Source organism: Carassius carassius, chromosome 41, assembly GCF_963082965.1.
Source record: "Carassius carassius chromosome 41, fCarCar2.1, whole genome shotgun sequence".
Lineage (NCBI taxonomy): Eukaryota > Metazoa > Chordata > Actinopteri > Cypriniformes > Cyprinidae > Carassius > Carassius carassius.
Window position 1 is genome coordinate 3753932 of NC_081795.1, and position 18841 is coordinate 3772772.

General features: G+C 39.4%; 1 protein-coding gene across 4 annotated transcripts in view; it reads left to right on the plus strand.

Annotated features, from left to right (window-relative positions):
- LOC132123464 (roundabout homolog 1-like) overlaps nt 1-18429 on the plus strand; it is a 235841-nt gene extending 217412 nt beyond the window's left edge. For 3 of the 4 annotated variants that reach the window (XM_059534081.1, XM_059534084.1, XM_059534083.1), the window contains 13 exons: nt 399-602; nt 2903-2929; nt 3867-3909; nt 5636-5790; nt 7672-8034; nt 8803-8913; nt 10173-10305; nt 10986-11225; nt 11312-11784; nt 12120-12284; nt 15984-16268; nt 16362-16567; nt 17239-18429. In XM_059534081.1, the coding sequence (XP_059390064.1) occupies nt 399-602; nt 2903-2929; nt 3867-3909; nt 5636-5790; nt 7672-8034; nt 8803-8913; nt 10173-10305; nt 10986-11225; nt 11312-11784; nt 12120-12284; nt 15984-16268; nt 16362-16567; nt 17239-17253 (2420 nt within the window). In that variant the 3' untranslated portion in view covers nt 17254-18429. The remainder of the gene's footprint in view (nt 1-398; nt 603-2902; nt 2930-3866; nt 3910-5635; nt 5791-7671; nt 8035-8802; nt 8914-10172; nt 10306-10985; nt 11226-11311; nt 11785-12119; nt 12285-15983; nt 16269-16361; nt 16568-17238) is intronic. The other variant, XM_059534082.1, reaches the window with a different exon arrangement.
- Nucleotides 18430-18841: the final 412 nt, after the last annotated feature.

An 18841-nucleotide genomic window follows, 5' to 3' on the forward strand; every position in this document is an offset into this window, starting at 1 on the left:
GTTGTCGTTACTATTATTATTATTAACAAATAAATATTTTGCAAATTTTAAGGAATATTTTGGGTTTAACAGCTTCTGTTACATTCAAAAAAATAGTCTTATGATATAATGTTTATTGATTTTATTTATACATTTATTAATTATATATATATTTTTTATTAAGTACAATTATCTTTTAATTGTCTCTTATATTAATTGGCTTTAATATTATATTTATTGATTTTTAATTGTCAATGCATTTTTTTTTTCAAACTGGATTATGTACAAATGATTTTTTTTTTTTTTTTGAAATTGACAGCTTGCCACAGGTGTATTTCATGTCAAATATTTCTCTACTTATTGCATCAGTGATGTTGTTTATATTAAATATTTGATGAACTTCATCATCTGTTTCTCAGACTCTTCAGGCCATGTTCTTTCGCCGCCTCTGGACGAAGACGATACGTTTTCCCAGCAGATCTCAGACGTGGTGCGTCAGCCGGCCTTCATCGCGGGCATCGGCGCGGCCTGCTGGATCATCCTCATGATCTTCAGCATCTGGCTGTACCGTCACCGTAAGAAGAGGAACGGCCTCAGCAGCAGCTACGCCGGCATCCGCAAAGGTTAAACTTGATTCTTCTTTGAGCACTGGTGCTATAACTACTGATTTAACAGTGTATTCATATATAATGATTTAAAAACCAAAATATAAAAACATCAGTAGGAGGTTAGTCACACCAACCTAATAATTCTGAATCCCTGAGCTTTCATTAAGGAGGCGTGGCCTGCGTCTCATCTAAAACTGAAAAATTCCAACTGATCTTTAATATTGAGCTTGTGTGTTAGTCAGAGGCAGATGTTTAATCGTTTCATTATCAACGATCCTTTCTTTCGCTGGCCTCGAGCTGTGCAGCTGCTTGGGGTTTGCTTTGTAATCTCAGGTTAAATCCCAAACATCAGGTTCTTTTATTAAAGCTTGTATGAGAATGCTTTAGGTTTTGTGCGACTTGCTCCCATTTTCCTAAATTAGGTAAGCCCGATCCCTTCCCTTGCTTTTTTTTTCCTGTGCTCCCGTGTTTTAATAAGCCGTTTCCGCTCGTGACCCTGATGAATCATGGTCTGAATTCAGAACAGCTTTTGCTTTCTTTCCGTTTTCTCTTTCTTTGAAGAGATGACTGCGATGGCGAACGGAACAATACTGTTTTTCCGATGTGCGTCTCAAGGACATGAGGCTAATGGAATGTTTATTGGCAGGAATCTAAAGGAAGAGATCCAAGCCATTCATTAGCGTTAGCATTCATAGACGCCCAAGGCTGGGACGCATTCATGTTAACTGAACGTGTCGACCACAAGAGCACAGAAAAGCCCAAATGATTGTGTCCATTTTTCAAGGTTGAGAGCACCTGAATTCACTTAGCAGCATGACTCGACAACATCTTGTTTCAACAACCGCACAAGACTGTCAGGCAGCTTTTAAAGAGACCTTCTTTCTAAATGTTAGTGGAATTATATAAATGATATTTTTACAGTACATATCCAGTAGGAAAAATCTTTGAGCCCTAAATTATGGATGATGGTATAACAATATAGCTTAGAAGGTATGTTGAAAAGTAGTGCTTTTTTACACCCGCAAAATTAGATTGCAAAAAATGACTTTTGGCACAATGAAGGGCCTTTGCATTGATTTTAGGTTCTGTTGAACTACTTCCTGTATTACTCTGAAAGCCACAAGAAACCACAGGCTGCCATATCTGAACCAGTAGCTGTGAGGCTACATATGCATTCATGATAAAACCATCAAAAAACAGCTCAATCTATCAGACTCATCTTTTCTCAAAGCACTGCCAAAAAGCAGACGAGCGCAGCCGATAAATGTGACATTTGAAGAGAACGGCAGCAGCTGACAATTCTAAAGGTTGTTTTCCCGTAAATATGCAAAGATGAGAAGGTGAAGACAGCAGGTGTTGAATTATGATGTATGGGTGCCAAAAAAACAATCCTGACACCATCACAAGCAGCAGCTTCCTGCACAGATACTTTGATGTTTCTGATTATTATGAATTCTGACTCCATATCGCTCAGATTGCTTATTGGAGCCTTTGATCAACATGAAAGAAACTAGACTGCAAATCAGACCGAGGGCATATGTTATAATAGATTTAAATCAAAGTTAATGAAGTATACTGTTAGAGTAATTCACATGGTACATGTTTGGGCTTATTATTATTATATTTAATTGACTTAATTTTTATTATATGAATATAAAATGTTTATCTTTATTTATATTAATTGAAAGCACATTTTTATTATTTGTTTTATAATTGATCAATAAAATTATATATTTTTTAATAATATGATATTAAATATTATGACTTATTATAATGTTTAAATATTTAAACTACTAATTTAATGGAGATTTAGCATCAAGTATCAATAGATTTTAGCCACATAGCGGGACCAGAATATAGTAAAGTGAGCTCTTTTGTTTTTTTACTTGGGCTAGTAAACAACATCCCAGAACACCCTAGCAACTGCATAACAACATGCTTAAATAGCAACCATCTACAAAATCCTAGCACTGTGGTGACATTATCTTCAGAAATTCTGGATATCAATATTTTTCTCTTGTCTCTGATATATACACAATTAATCAGACCCACAAACCCACAACTGTTAAACCACAGAGTTCAGATGACGAGGGGAATGAAATAACCGGTGTATTTATGATGAGGTTTCAATCTTCGGAGTAATTGGTAACAGACTCGTCACATCAAAGACTGTAAAATATAATAACAAGTGCAATAATAAATAACTGCATAAATATTTAAGTTTAATGCACAGTACTGCTATGATATTAATAATTACGAATCTGATGAATAATTAATGTGCTCTTTTTCTTTCTCTTTGTTTTGTGTGTCTGCAGTGCCCTCCTTCACCTTCACCCCCACAGGTAATCACACCTTCCTCGCAGCACATATGCACAGAATTCCCACAATCCCTAGGGTGTGACGACTTCCTGCCCACTGGAGTTGGAAAGTGCACGGCAGTATAATGTTTCTCAGCCGTTGTAATGAGGTGTCCCTCAGTACTCCCTTCAGTCACGTTCGTTCTGCACAGCAAATATAGCACAGATGAAGTGTGGGAGACACAGCCTCTCTTTAAAAATATATCTCTCCACAAGAAAAGATCCCCCGGCTGAGTTTACATGGATAATCAAAGAGAACTTCAGGCGCATGGACTTGTCAGCATTAAAAGAAGTAAAAAATAAAAGACACAGAGGGAGGAAATGCTTAAAGAGAAGAGTGCTTGACTAAAGAGAGTTGTTAGAACTGGAAGAGCGGTTGATCAAAGCACCAGCGCCCACCCTAACGCTTCGGAAGCTGTGACATCAGAAGTCTCGTGGCCAATTAGACGAAGAGAGCAGCCAGCTAGCGTGAGGACTGAACTTGGATGACTTTTACATACCAGAGAAAGACACTTAGACCCTTTCATTATTTCTCATCTCATGCAATCTTTCTGTAACCGCTGTTGACTCACCTGGTTATGGGAGGATGAGAGGGGCAAGGATTGAGAAAGAGAAGGCTGGTTTTTAGTAGCAAATGCAACCAACAAGCTTTATTTCCACACGTTCACTGGTTTTGATAGGAAATAAAATGCCAACAAATCATGCTTAGATTAGCCCGTTAAAGAAATAATTCACCCTGAAATAAAAATCTGCCATCGTTTATTCACCTACATGTTTTCTAAAACTGTATGATCTGTTTTCTTCAGTGGAACATAGGGAGGAATTTTTAGAGAAATGTTTTTGCCCTTAACAGCAAGATATTTCTTTCATTACGTTTTCCATGTTATTTGTCATCATTAATTGTAATTTTGTTTATCTACAGTGGCCTATCAGAGAGGAGGAGAAGCCGTCAGCAGTGCTGGAAGGTGAGATGTTTAAAAGAAATCCACTTTTTGTGATCTAATTCCTTAAAACAGTGAAGTTAATATTAATCACAAGCCGACAATGTTCATGTGCAGGGTGTGTACTGTAGTGTGATTGCATTTTATTGACACTAGGAGGCATTTTTGTCCTTGCAAAGACACTTTTGGAGGTTGTGCATTGAGATGTAGCCCTGCAGAACACAGATGAGACAAAAGCCCTCCGCTTCTACCCTGCTAATGCAATAATTTCCAACCAATTCAGTCAACTGTTTACACTGGATCATGTGTGCAAGTAGGTGCACATGTGCACGTGTCATCTTTGTCCTCATTTGAATAGCTGCAGACGATACTTTGTGTGTGTCTTTCCCTTTATGTTGTCTTTTGGAGTCCAGCTTTTAATCGAGCTGGTCTTCGCCCTTGCCTAAAGGAAAGGTTTAAGCCTTTTGAAGCTAAAGAGTCTGTTAGAAAAATAAAAGAGAGAGACATACCATGCTGCAGGGATACGGAACGAACTAAGAGAAAAGGAAGTCATGTTTACTTTGAAGCATCACGTTGAAGAATCATTGCAAAAAACGTTTTCTTTGATGTTCTTTTTTTTGTCTTTGATAATCGACCCTGAAAAAAATATTCTCCTTTATTTCCTGAGAAGCATTTTAATGTGACCTTGTTTTATCATGAAAGCTAACGACCTAACAGAAATCAGTGTTTTAAAATAAATAACTTTACCTGCCAGATTTGATCGAGCGCCAACCTCCCGCTCTCTCTCGTGAGGCCAATAAGGAAGTGACTAAAACTGCAATTCATCGACTGGCCGCTTGAGGCTGGCTGCAAAAGGGAGTCAGTCCCATAGACTCCCCATGTTAAAATGCCCAACTTTACAGCAGGAAGAAACATGTTTACAGCCTGGTTCAAAAAATGATTTTGGTCTAAATAGCTAATTTTGCCCTTCATGACAACTGTGAGGGGGGTGAATTTTTTTATAACTCATCCGTTTAAATTATATTAAGACTTGAAGTTCTGCATAATTAAGGGCGTAGCCACTTGAGTGACAGGTGGATTGTTGCTGATGACACTGCCGTCGTGCTAGGTGGGTGTGGCTACAGCAACTAGCTCCCGCCTTTTTCCCCATTTTTGATTGTCCGGGTGAGTCGCGCGGTGACGCGCTGCCAAGATGGCGACGGCCCGCTCTACACACTTTAGGCTTCAAAAACACACTTCAGGAGTCTACAGGTGACATCACGGACACTACGTCCATGTTTTTATACAGTCTATGGATTTGATAGAAATAGTTACTAAGGGCACCTAGTGAATTCATATATGCGTCTATCCAGAGCCTCTCCAGCTCTTGAGATCAGGTTTTATTGACTGTGACACCCTGGCATGCGCTGAGAGCTCCGAGCTCTCCCTTTGGTGATGACTCGGTTCATTCGTGTTTTTCTTTCCCAGGCTGGAGCAGCAATGTTCTCCAGCGCTTGGGTAAGCCACAAGGAGATCTAGCAGTCACAAGGCCTCAGGGAAACAGTGTCATCAGCCATGAGCGAGTCAAGCAGACTCAGTACATTTAGTACAGATACAGCCTAATGCCCCGAGAGATTAGATGTCCTTATTCATGGCAATAACAGTTCTAAGATAAAACAGAAACAGTACTCAACACAACTGATCATGATCATACGTGTGCATTTACCATCTCCAAGTTAGTAATGAATCACACTGTGTCTGTGTTTTCCAGGCCAGGTTTGTTGAATATGGGTGAACCAGCTACCCAGCCCTGGCTCGCGGACACATGGCCGAACAGCTGCTCCAATCACAATGACTGCACCATCAACTGCTGCACCGGCAGCAACGGAAACAGTGACAGCAACCTGGCCACCTACAGCCGCCCAGGTGAGTGTGTGTGTGTGTGAGCGAGTGTGTGTAGTAGTGTAGTAGTCTACAAAGGCATAATGCTACGCTATATTCAAATTCACAAGTAAGAAAACCCTTGTTATCTGAACTCAGATTTCCAAACGTAGCATTTCAGTTTAAAATGCGTGGAAGATGATGTGTAAAGAAACCAAATTACAAATATAAGTAGAGATGATTTCACATTTTTTCCATTTACTCCGTTAGCAAGTGTTAGCAAGTGTACTCAGTTAGCAGTTTATTCAAAGCGACAAATGAGGAAAAACTCTTCCAGAAGTAATGATGTAAAGAGGTTTTATTATGGTAACTTTGACTTAGTGACTCGTTTAATTTGATTTAAAGCGGTTACCATTAACCTTATACAAAATTGTTTGTGCAACGACGTTTTCATAAATCTTGTTGAAGTTTGGGATGTTTTAGGGAAAATAAAAGTGGCCACAGGCTGTAGTCCAGCTAATCCAATCAGCGTCTCATTTCCATACCGCCGTTAGAACCTTTTAACGCAGTTTCTCATAAGTGTTCGCTTATTCTGGAAACCAGGAGCCGTTACAGAGGTCTATGGAGAGTTATGGAGCACCTCCAGGTGGCTTCATTTCAGGAGTCAGCAAGTTTCTTCACAAACAATAGAACACCAGGTTGACTCGCTAGTCCAAAGAGACACACGCTGAAAGTGACAAAGTGGTGTTAATATACACAGTCACCCAGATTTCACAAGCAACTCTTAGTTTGGACAGTGGTGTCACTGTTGGTTCATTTAATGATATTTAAATGTCACTACAAGAGCTTATTTGTTCTCAGATATCAGCTGCTGCAACTAAGCCGTTTGCTACGAGTATTTCATTCATAGCGGAACCCTTAAATGCACCCAATCCTTTTAGGAAATATCTTTCTATTGAATTTAAGAAATTAGCTACCATATTCATGGGTAAGCTGAAGAGTAGGCTTTGTGTTTGTTCAGACTGTCCATAGAAACCGTAGAAGGGGCTTTTTAACCAAAAAAGCTTCACTGTGCATTTGATATCCATTTATTGGGAGTGTGTTTTCACTAACACTAGATTTTATCCCTGTCGCTTTCATCAAAACTGGAATGAAGGATAAATGTTGAGTGATTCTCACAGCATGACGTTTTAAATGCTTGAAACCCGCTTGCCTGGTGTGCCAAATACTAAAAAATCTCCAGGATATTAACCGGATCAGTACCCACAGGGCTTCTTTAGAAAGACGACTTAGTTTGTTTCATTCTATAGGATCTTTTATCATTGATACGTCAACCTTTGAAGTGCAGAGCCATTCCTTCTTGTGGAAACATGAGCCATGCTTGAAATCCGTCCAATGGCAGGCGGCGGTATTTACGCGCCAAGCTTCTCGCTCAGATCCCGGGGAGGATTTGAATATTTTATTAGCCGGGGAAAATTGGATCTGTCAGAGGATGGTCTTTTACAGCGTTCCTCGTTAAGGAGGCTTTTGATTCGGACGTGTTGGAACATCCTGCTTGATGAGCTGGGATGCCTTTCTTGCGGCTGCTCGGGAAACTCAAAGTGACACGCTTGGCTTGTGTCGTAGTCGAGGGAGAGGCTGTAGAGGAGGAGGAGGGTCGGAGTAGAGTGGCAGGGATTCCACATTATCTATCTTTCTGTCTGAAAACATCATTCTCGTTGGTATAAAAGCTAATTGGCATATACTTAAACCAACCTAGTGTCTTCTCTCTGTAAATGTTCCCTTATTTTAAAAGCACTTCAGTCTTATCAGTACATCAAAACCTACAATATATCAGAATCCAGGTTTATCCGTAGATCCTAAACGCACAGCTCATTTGGCTATCAAAATGGTCAAACGGTTACTTACTCCTCTTCTATCGTTCAGCTGACTGCATCGCCAACTACAGCAACCAGATGGACAACAAGGCCAGCAACCTGCTGGCTCCCGAAACGGGCCTTTACAGCGACGTGGACCTCTCCAACAAGATCAATGAGATGAAGACCTTCAACAGCCCCAACCTGAAGGACGGCCGTTTTGTGGGACCCGGCGGTCAGCCTACGCCCTACGCCACCACCCATCTCATCCAGTCCAGCCTGGCCAACAACAGCGTGAACAGCAGCAGCGGAGGAAGTGCCGATCTTAACGAGAAGCAGAGCTGGAAGAGCAGCCAGGGAACACCTCAAAAACAGCCAGACATCAACACACCACTGCAGTATAACGTCATGGAACAGAACAAACTGAATAAGGGTGAGTTTTGTAGATTTATTTGCGGTCCACAAAACGTTTTTGGTGAATTCCATTTTAAACACTAGATCAATCTCTAAAGAGAAACGCTTGCCATGTTCTTCTCGGTTTACCACGAAGGTGTATCATCAAATTGCTGCTCTTCTTGTCTTGTTGCTCTATTGTCTCCTCCTATTCAGACCATAATAAAAGCATTACATGATTTTGAATCTAAATAGCCTCCCGTCACGGTTGCTCATATTGTGTTTATGTGTAATTCAACTCTTTGCTCTGCTAGTAAACTTAATCCATATTTATAGCTGTTGTTTTACTGTTTAAATGGGGATGAAGGTAAAGCACAACATCGGATGTCTCAGAACAGTGTGAAGCCAGAGATCTTAGATTACTGTACAAATAAGGGGGAATGTAACTCAAGCTCAAAGCTATCCATTATCTGCTGCTTCATATTGTGTCACTAAAAAGGTCATTGTGTTTGCTTTTCGACTCGACTTGCATGAATCTAACTGAGTGTGGGTGTGATATTTCATACTTTGTAGACAATTGAAACCTGTCACCAACAAGTCATAACAGCTTACGACTGAAACCCGTTTGTAAAATTTTTCCGCTTGAATGTCGACTGTAAAGCGTATGCTTTTTTAAGAACTTTTATTCGTCTAGTTCAAAATAAAACTTTTTTTATTTACTCTGGTATGTGAAGGACTGGTTCATAATGCCTCACCCATATGTATAATAAAAACTAAAACTCAAAATCTCTTGACTGCAACCTCTTAGACCACTATCGAGTCGAGGGGCCCATCTCAGGCACCATCCCCTATAACCAGACCCAGGACGCCCTCACAGGAGGAACCTACAGCAGCTCCGACAGGGGGAGCAGCACCTCTGGTAAGACATCCATCCATCCATCTATCTGTCTATCCATCTAACATATGTCCATCCATCCATCCATCAATCGATCGATCGGTCTGTCGGTCGTTCTGTCTAACATATGTCCATCCATCCATCCAATCTGTCTGTCTGTCTATCCATCTAACATATGTCCATCCATCCCTCCATCCATCCGTCCGTCCGTCCGTCTATCAATCCAACATATGTCCATCCATCCATCCATCCATCCAACAAACCAAGTTGTCTCACAAACCTAAAGACATCACCTACTAGATGGTTAGCCTGCAGTTATTCAATTTTCAATTCCATTGTTTCTGAGCCTTTTCATCACTCCAAGAGGCAGTAAATCATATGCAAAACAGGACATTTACAAATCGCTCACTCATTGTTGAGAACCTCAGGGAATAAAGAGAAACATTTACGTCCGAACAAAAGGAGGCGATTCTTCCTCACGGTTTCTGAGGTGCAGGAGCACATTTTTTAAATGGAAGCAACTATCTCTCTCTCAGTCCTTTAGTTAAAACCATGTTCCCTGCAGATTTCTAAGGTCTGCCGCATTTTCCCGGGATGTTTCTGATTTGGAGGATATCCCCCGCCCTTTTTGCGATTCACACATGGTCATTAATTACTCCGGCGTTCATCCATTCGACTCAAAGAAAGGGGGGATAATGTTGTCAGAAAGACAGTGTTTGTTGCAGGACAAAGATAAATGAGGCCGATTCTGCGGCGTATGCAAGGCTGCCGGCATAATGCATCTGATCTATTTTTATATTGTATTTGAAGTTCAGGTAATTAAAGAGAGGGTCCTCACAGCTCATTGGCTCTGAATTTTAATTCCTTTTTGTTAATTGGCCATTCAATGTTTCTCTTTTTAATGCTCTCTCTACCTCTCCTCTGGGCAATGAAGAGTGTTAGTTTTGAAAAATTAGACTTTTTTTTTTTTTTTTTTTGATGGAGAGTGCAACGTTAATTACAAATAGAGAGATAATGCACATAAGCATTTTACAGCGCATAAAATATGGTGTGGGTGTCATTAATGTTGCTTCTCCTGAGTGTAAAAGTGCCATTTGTTTCACACATGCCTCAAGCTCAGCAAACCAACCAACTGAAAACAAAATGAACAAGAGCTTATTAAAACATTTTAGTTTGCAATCAAATTAATTTATGAGTTCAGATGGCATTGTGGGCTAGGAGTTGCTATAGCTCTGTTTGTATCACACTGAATGGGCTTTTTCTTTTTTTTTTTTACTTTACAGGAAGTCAAGGACAGAAAAAAGGTGGGCGAACAACTAAACAGGCCAAACAGAACACAATGAATTGGACCGAACTGTTGCCTCCTCCGGTTAATCTAGCACCGTGTCAGGAATACACCCTCATGATGGATGACAAGTAAGATCAACACACAGGTTTTCACTTAAGCTATGCATGTTTATAAATGCATATCTATTAGGAAGTACATTCATAGTTTATGTATTTCCTAGGTTTTTACCATTGTAATAATATTATTTACATATAGCATATTATATTATGAATTTATATTACTTTCAAATTATATATATATATATATACACACACACACATACATACTTTAAAATAAAAATAAAATTAATTTAAAAATAAAGTAAAATTTAATTGTTATTATTATTGTCATTATCAATTAGTATTAAAACATCAATAAAATATTACTATAATACAAACTAAAATAATACAAAATAATAATATAAATTATAAACAATATTGTAATGTTTATACTTTAATAAAATAAACTATATCAATTTAAAAATAAAATGATTACAATTATTAATAAATCAACAAAATATGAAAACAGCAAAAGTAAATTACAATTTAAATTACAAAGATATTTTAAAATAACAAATATAATCACTGTTATATTAAAGACATTTGTCAGACAGTTTGTACAGCATCTTTAGTTTACATCAAGTCTTTAGTAAATATTAAATCCTAAAAAGATTACACTAAATACATTAGTGAGATTGAAAGATGTGTTTAAAAATGTCTGTGATTTAAGTTTTTGAGAGAGATCATGTGTTCTTTGGTTCTCTGTTCAGTTATGACACAGATCTGCAGTGCCCTTTGCCGCCGTCTCGCATGTATCTGCAACCTGACGAGCTAGAAGAGGAGGAGGAAGAGGTGGAGCTGGAGCGTGGACCAACGCCGCCCGTACGGGGAGCTGCTTCCTCACCTGCTGCTGTGTCCTACAGTCACCAGTCCACCGCGACCCTCACCCCGTCCCCTCAGGAGGAGATGCAGCCCATGCTGCAGGAGAACCCTGACCTACACGAGCGCAGGTACGCCAGCTGCCACAGCTAGACAATGCTTTTCATTTTAAACCATTTCCAGTTTGTTGTATTTGACGTTTGTCGTCCTTCATTAGGCGACTCTTGGTGAGCCCACCCCCTCCACCACGGCCCTTCTCCCCTCCACACACGTACGGCTACATATCCAGCCCCCTGGGTTTGGACACAGATGGTCTGGAGGAAGAAGAGGACGAGGATGAGGGTGACGAGACTGATGCGGAGGTGGCTCGAGTCCACCAGCTCCACACCCACCCTCACCAGCAGCACTTGCCCCAGCAGAGGGCTCTCCTGCGAGGCCTGGAACAGACCCCGGCCTCCAGCACCTGTGATCTGGAGAGCTCCGTCACCGGGTCTATGATCAACGGCTGGGGCTCGGCTTCAGAGGAGGACAACGCCTCGTCAGGTCGCTCCAGCGCCGTCAGCTCATCAGACGGATCTTTCTTTACCGATGCTGATTTCGCCCAGGCTGTAGCAGCTGCAGCAGAATATGCTGGTTTACGAGTGGCAAAGCATCCTGGGAAAGGCCACCATCAGCTACCAGTGTCTGGAGGTACTGAAACGTGTATATGCTTCCTTAATAAATGTTCCCAATGTTAATGTAATTAAAACAGGCCTAACAATATAAATCTACTTCGAATCCATTTTAATGGACAAACTCAATCCCAGCCTACATTATTTTCCACTGAATATTCGGTTTCACTTGGACATTATGGAAGTGTGTCACCAAAAGTTCCTAATATTTGCTCATGAGATTAAATGATAATAGTTTTAAATGGTGATACTAACTGTAACCCTATTCATCCTACAGTGGCTGAATCAATTTGTGTTTAATTCTGCCGCCTTTAATTAATAGAGCTGAACTAAGCAAACCCTCTAATTTGCCAGCAGCACGGAAATACCAAAACCTCCCTGCGGGACACCGTCCAGGCAGCCCATTGTCCACAGACAGTAACATTAGCACAGCCCCGGGTCAGAGGAGGCCTCTAAAGAGACAAAAACAACATCCAGCTGCTCAGACAGGCTATCAGCGCCGAGAGGTCTACACAGAGGGTACGTCCACACTCAATTCTGCTTTCTGTACACTGTCATTAGGGACGGCATCATCAATACTAAATACATAGTGACCTTGTTTGTTTCATTTAAATATTATATATATATATATACTGCTAAATATTACAATTTATATTATAAATTCCCCCCAAAAAATGTTTCTAATGTTACCAAATATGTTATAATTTACATTACAAATTCATAATCCTTTTTAATGATGAAAATAGAAAAAATATAATTCATAAATTAAAAATAAATAAATGTAAAAGTTAATTATATAGATAATGAAACATTTTTTAATAAAGAAACAATACAATGTTACCAAACATTAATTTAATTGAATGTTAGAATTCATTTACATTTCAATTTTTTTTTTTTTATTTATTTTTTTTTACAAAACTCATCTCATGAGCCTTAAATACTCATAAAAAATTTGAAGTACATAAACAGCTTCCCTAAAGGAATTCAAAACGATAACTCATAAGTGCAACGCTAATCTGATGTCTTTTTGACAAGTTCATTAAAACCATTTATTAACAAATCACACAGTACTGGCCCTGGTTCTTGATTCCCAATCCTTGTGATTCATTAAACGTGATGGTTTGCATTCATATAAATATTGATATAACCTAAAACCTTGATATTGATTAAAAAGTCCACGGTTATGATATGTATCCGCTACCCACACACAAGTATGCGTCTTTCAAACAGTTGATCTGTACATACATGGAGCAGGATCATAAAGAGCGAGAGGAGATGGAGAGGGCAGTCTCTAATGAAACTGCAGCAGGTGCCAAAGCTTCACTGAAGCCTTCAGAAAGGTCACGTTTGTTGCAGTTCCACAAACATTACACGTCCAAACTTTCTGTACGAGCATGTATTTGTGCACACGTTCTCATCTGCTGCGTCTCATCATTGAGTCAAGTTGTCCTTGTGTGTTGACACTGAGATTTAATATCAGTCACACACATGCCTTGGTTGGCTCTATCAGATCAACTAGCCCCTCTCATCTGTCCTTCACTTTAATCTCTTCCTCCCCCTCTTCCAATCTTCTCTCGTCTTTGTGTGCTGTTGGCCGCTGAAGAGTTTCTGTTGAATGTGTGATTTGATAGGCCATCGTTGAGTTACGCTGTGTGGGAGGGTTAAATATGTTTCGCATGGAAAAGAAGGAGGTGGTTGTGGTTTGAATGCATTTCACATAAACATACTCAAAACTAGATCTGAAACACAGATTGTCTACCAACCCCCCAAATAGCAGGCGTCAAACACGCACTCCCCCCCGTCTCTGTTAATTTTGCTCTTGTTTGCTCAGTGCTTTGGGTGACACCAGGCTTATTATCTCGTCCTCCTCCAACTCCTCTCCAGAAGGCCGCTGTTAACCTTTCATCTGTCTCCACTTCTGTCTGGAGAGAAAAGAGCCAGTCTTTTCCAGACCTTCATCTCTCCCTTTGTCTTAGTTTCCTCTTCTTGCAAGTTTCTATTAGAAGTTTATTTCCAGACTTATACTCAGGTGCGACTTATAGTCCGAAAAATACGGTACTTTTTAAAATCAAAAATACAGTAAAAACAGCAATATTGTGAAATACCACAATTTATAACTATTTCGATATATTTAACATTTTTACAAATTGTCAGCATCATAACTATAATAAAAAATAATTAATAATAATAATCTTACTGACACCAAATTTTTGAGTGGAAAAAAGGCACTAAAACTTCTGTCACGAAAACAAATTCCTCGTATGTGTAAACATACTTGGCAATAAAGCTCATTCTGATTCTAAACATCAATCATTGACATCACATCTTAGCAAGAAAGGCCATGTTTTACACTACTGGTAATTTCACGGCAACGCAGGAAGTACTCGTGCAAATAAGCACAGCAGAGCTAGCTGTTGTATAAAGCAGAGAGCCCTCCCTCACTCGTCCTCCCTTCTCGTAAATCTAACAGCTCTCATCTGCTCCTGTGAAATGTGCCCCGTCTCTCTCACCCTGGCATCGATTCACCGCTTGACTATTGCAAGACACACAAAGCTTATAAAAACCATCCACGTCCACTGACCCTTCTCATATTTTGCTGAGTGTCAGAGCAGTGATGAAGGAGCACTAAGCTCTCCCCGACAAAACGAGGCATGCACTCGGTGAAGACGTCGGCTGTGCTTTGACCTTGAATGGGTAAAAATGTTGACGCAGCACCCAAGCACCATTTTAGCACTTTTTAAACTCGTCAACAAAGAGTCTTAGTGACACAATATTTACGTAACATGTATATTTGTGACTGGAGCCTATTGGGATGTCATTTCATATGCATGTTGATGTGTAATTGAATAAGGTTTCAGCATTTCTGGCACAAGTTTACGAGATCCGTCACGCACAGAGCTCGGATGTCTCTTTTAGCCGATGCTATTTAACAAGAACGGGAATTGTAAACAACACTGAATAACTGGCACGGGAAGCATGGAGACATCCAGTGACAGTGATGAACCGTCATTCACAGTTTCTCGACTGACTAGCGGCGCCGCGGTGGGAAAGAGCTCCAGCGTGCAGCTGTTTAGAGGGTTACAACGCAACAGCACAGCTGTGTTTCCACGGCACCTTCCGGGTGCCAGACAAATGAGTTCTGGTGTCAATTAGCTGAATGTCTGCTTCTGAAGGACACTAGCATGTGTGAATATCCACCTTATTTTGCAATGCAGAAGGAAGCTATTTTCATTAAATGTGCAAGACGTCTTATTCATTAGCCACTAAATAACTAAAACAATAACTAGGTGCAGTAAACTGCACTTCAAACCAATGCATTTATTATTATGACAATACATTGTATTGTATTGTATTGACCCTTGTGTCAATTAAAAAAAAATAAAAGCTACATAGAGGTCTGTCAAAATATGATCATAAAAATATTTTTTTTTGACTGGTTTCACTAACATTTTTTTTTTACCAACAGTTCTGGTCATAGCTACCAAAAACTGCTTAATTTTCAGGAATATAACTTTTTAAATCCATTTTTTATGCATTATTATTTTTGTGCAGTGTCAGATTAAACATATACACACAATATAATATATATAACACAAATTACTCAGTACACACACTCATACAAACCACACTCTGATATCCATCCATACCAATAAACCTTCATGATTATAATTACCGGAGGAAACCGGTGCCATCAGGTGGAAAATTTTACCATTTTAAAATGTTGAACATTTTTGAAGCCTTACCTAAGAATGCATGATTTTTTTTGCTAAAATGGCATTGCGATTAAACGTTGCTGTTTTTATAGATTTTAATAGGAACATATGTTCTTTGTAGTCCTTAATTTAAGGTTTTTTTTTTTTCAAAATATATATATTTTATAAAGTTTTACCAGATTTGCGAAAGGAAAATTTCAATAAAAGCACATTTCTGGCTATATTTAGGCTGTTTGCATGAACACAGCCAGAACTAGCAAAAAAATAATGATAATAAAAAAGTCCCTAAAGACGCATATGGGTTCAAATAATATGATAACGTACACCAGTTTATAATATCAAGCAGTATAGCTAAAAATAACACATGATTCCACACATTCAAGTTACAAATGGCTGCACCTGCTCTTATGGCAAAAATAAGGTAGATGACGAGCTAAAATGTACACTCCCACAACATATCAAACATTCACACAAAATAATTTCTTTTCTTTTTGTTTCCTCACAGATCTTCCCCCTCCTCCGATTCCTCCTCCAGCCATGCTGAAGTCTCCAACACACCCGGCTAAAACCATCCCAGAGGGCCCACGGGGGGCCATGCCGCCCAGATCCAGTTCTGCTGATGGCAAGGACAAGCGAACGGGTTCGGGCGGACCCAGACCCCGGGATGGCTCGGACACTCGGACCAGCTCTTCAGAACGGAGGGAGGGCCAGGATGTACAGAAGGGTCAGAGAACTGGGAAAAGCAACAAACAGGATGCCGGTGCAGGCCATAAGAGTCGCCAGCAGCCAGGTACTGCACTACAGTCCTGTTTTCTCACCTTAAATACTGTGGTAAATAATACTCAAGTTACCTACCTTTCATTTTCATGTCTCTCCGGCTCAGAGGACATCCTACCTTACAGTCGCCCATCTTTCCCAGCCGTCCACAGTCCTCGTGGAGAATGGGACCCCAGCTCCTCCAGTTCACTGTCCTCTCGAGGATCCGGTGGACGGCGGAGAGGTGAAGGGGCTCCGGGGACCCGCAGAAACCCTGCAGATTTTGGGCTGAACACCATAGGAGCCTTCCAGACAGGAGGGGAGGAGCTTGAGGTGTGTTTTTACTTCTTTTTACATACCTAGGAAAATGAAAGCGATACTTGATTCTGATTTGTCAATAGCAATCTGTGGTCAACTACATTTACATAGTGACTGCCAAACTGTGTAACTGGACAAGATGCAAACCAGAGCACCGTTATTTTGCAAATCGTGTGATGAATTGTTGTAAAATATTGTAAATATTCGTTGCCATTTCAGTTAGTTGCTAATGCAACATTTCTAATTTCTGTTTAAGCAAGAAAAAAAAAAGGAAACAAACATTTTGGTAACACTTAAAAGTATTTATGTGTAATGCGTTATAAAGGGTTAGGGTTAGTATATATGGTATTATGCATTATAATTATTCATATGCATTGTAATACATAATATCTTGTCGTAAGTAATTATAACTGAATTTAAAAAGCTTTCTGTAACATTGAATTAAGTGTTATAATGTATTATCTGTGGTTACAATTCATGAGATTGTACAATGCATTATAAAGTACATTACAAGGCATAATTAATGCATTAAAATTACTTTTATAATGAATTGACAAATAATTATATATATTATTCGACAACGGAAAATATTGTCAACAATCTTGAAATACGTTTAAGAAATACAAAGGCAAAAAATATATGTTTCATTGTATGTTCGCTTTAATGCTTCAGTCTTTTCTTTTCAGATGGTGGAGAGCTGAAGATAAAAATACGTCTGTCTAAAGTTCCTCAGCAACCATCTTCAGTGCAGTTTGACCATCTCGGCGGTATCTTTTACTGAAAACTACCGACATAGTCATGTTTGGAAAACTGACCAACCATTCTTCATTTATTTACCTTCATTTTCAATGTGCATTTAAAGAAAAACTAAAAATTGCATTTGAGAGGGGCTAATGCAGTTTTGTTGTGTTTCCAATGCAATATGGCGTGTCCGTTAGCTCCTGAAAACAATTATGGCTTTGTTCACCCTGGCGAGAAGGTTGTCAGTCAGCTGTTACTGTAATGAAACTCCAGGCACAAAGGGACTGGCTGACATGTACATACACGTGTATACATATCTAACTGTCTTTTATAATCCATCGTGGTACATTCAATTTGTCTTCCTCGGTTTATTTGAATAATTTTTAAATTACGCCAGTTAATATAATTTGTATAATTTTTTTATAGCCCACCATCCTGGTTGTAAATTGTCATAGTGTTTAAACTGCCCCAGGAAAAGTGCCACATTTTGAGTTATTGTTTGTTTTTTTGTTTTTTTTGTAATGCACTGTTATTATTTTTGTCATTGTCGGTGTTTGTTGTTCTATGTTTGACTTTGGTTTTAAAAGCACAATCACTAAACTTTATTTTGAATCATGTTATCGATTAACCTTTTTGTCTTACGCGAGGGGAGCGCGGACGGTATGACAAAAGGCCTTGTTAAACCTGTTGATGTAGGGTTATGAGAAAAGATAAAGGATAAGCTGTTTACAAACGACAGAATGAATGGAAACAAATCCCTTCATCCTTACCTTTGGTGTCTTTTCCAGATTCTCATTCCAGCTCAAGACTTCCTGCAAAAACGAAATAAATATACAGGAATTAATGCAGGGATGTTATTTTTACGAAAGTATTGCTCCACCTGTGCACTTTCGTTATTAAAAAATAATAATAATACATTTTGATTTACATATGCACTTAACAGGAAAGGGTGTCGGTTTGAGAATCTGGGGTGGTTCTGATTGGCCGGCTGTCGTGGGTTGGTTGTGACGGTCACGATCTTAAAGGGGTGAGGATGTGAGTGTTAATTCATTTAACATCTGCAAGAATTTGTTTCTTAAAACAAAAAAGCATTTTAAAAAAATGAAGAAAAAATAAAATCAAAATACTGAAACTGACCTCCTTGTTTTGTGATTGATACATTCTGATACATTTTGTGACACTTCAACCCATCACCTAGGACACAAACCTAGGGACGGGTACCGAAACCAGGTATTAATATGGCCACGGGGCTAAATTATGAAAGACCGTAGTATCAGTAAGATCTGACGGTATCGGTTCTGCTTTCGGTACTGGAGGGGAAAAAATTAATGTACTATGTATTTTTGCTTAATAATGTTATCGTGCACATTTTATCTCACCAAACATTTCTAATGTGCGATCATATTAAGACGTTTGTCTGTGAGATCTGCGAGATCTCTCATGCGCGCCGCGGAGGCTATCTGTCAGTCACACACACACACACACACCACAACAAGCGCGGCACACGCAGACATAACAGTATGAAAACTCCCGCTTAGTAATAAAGAG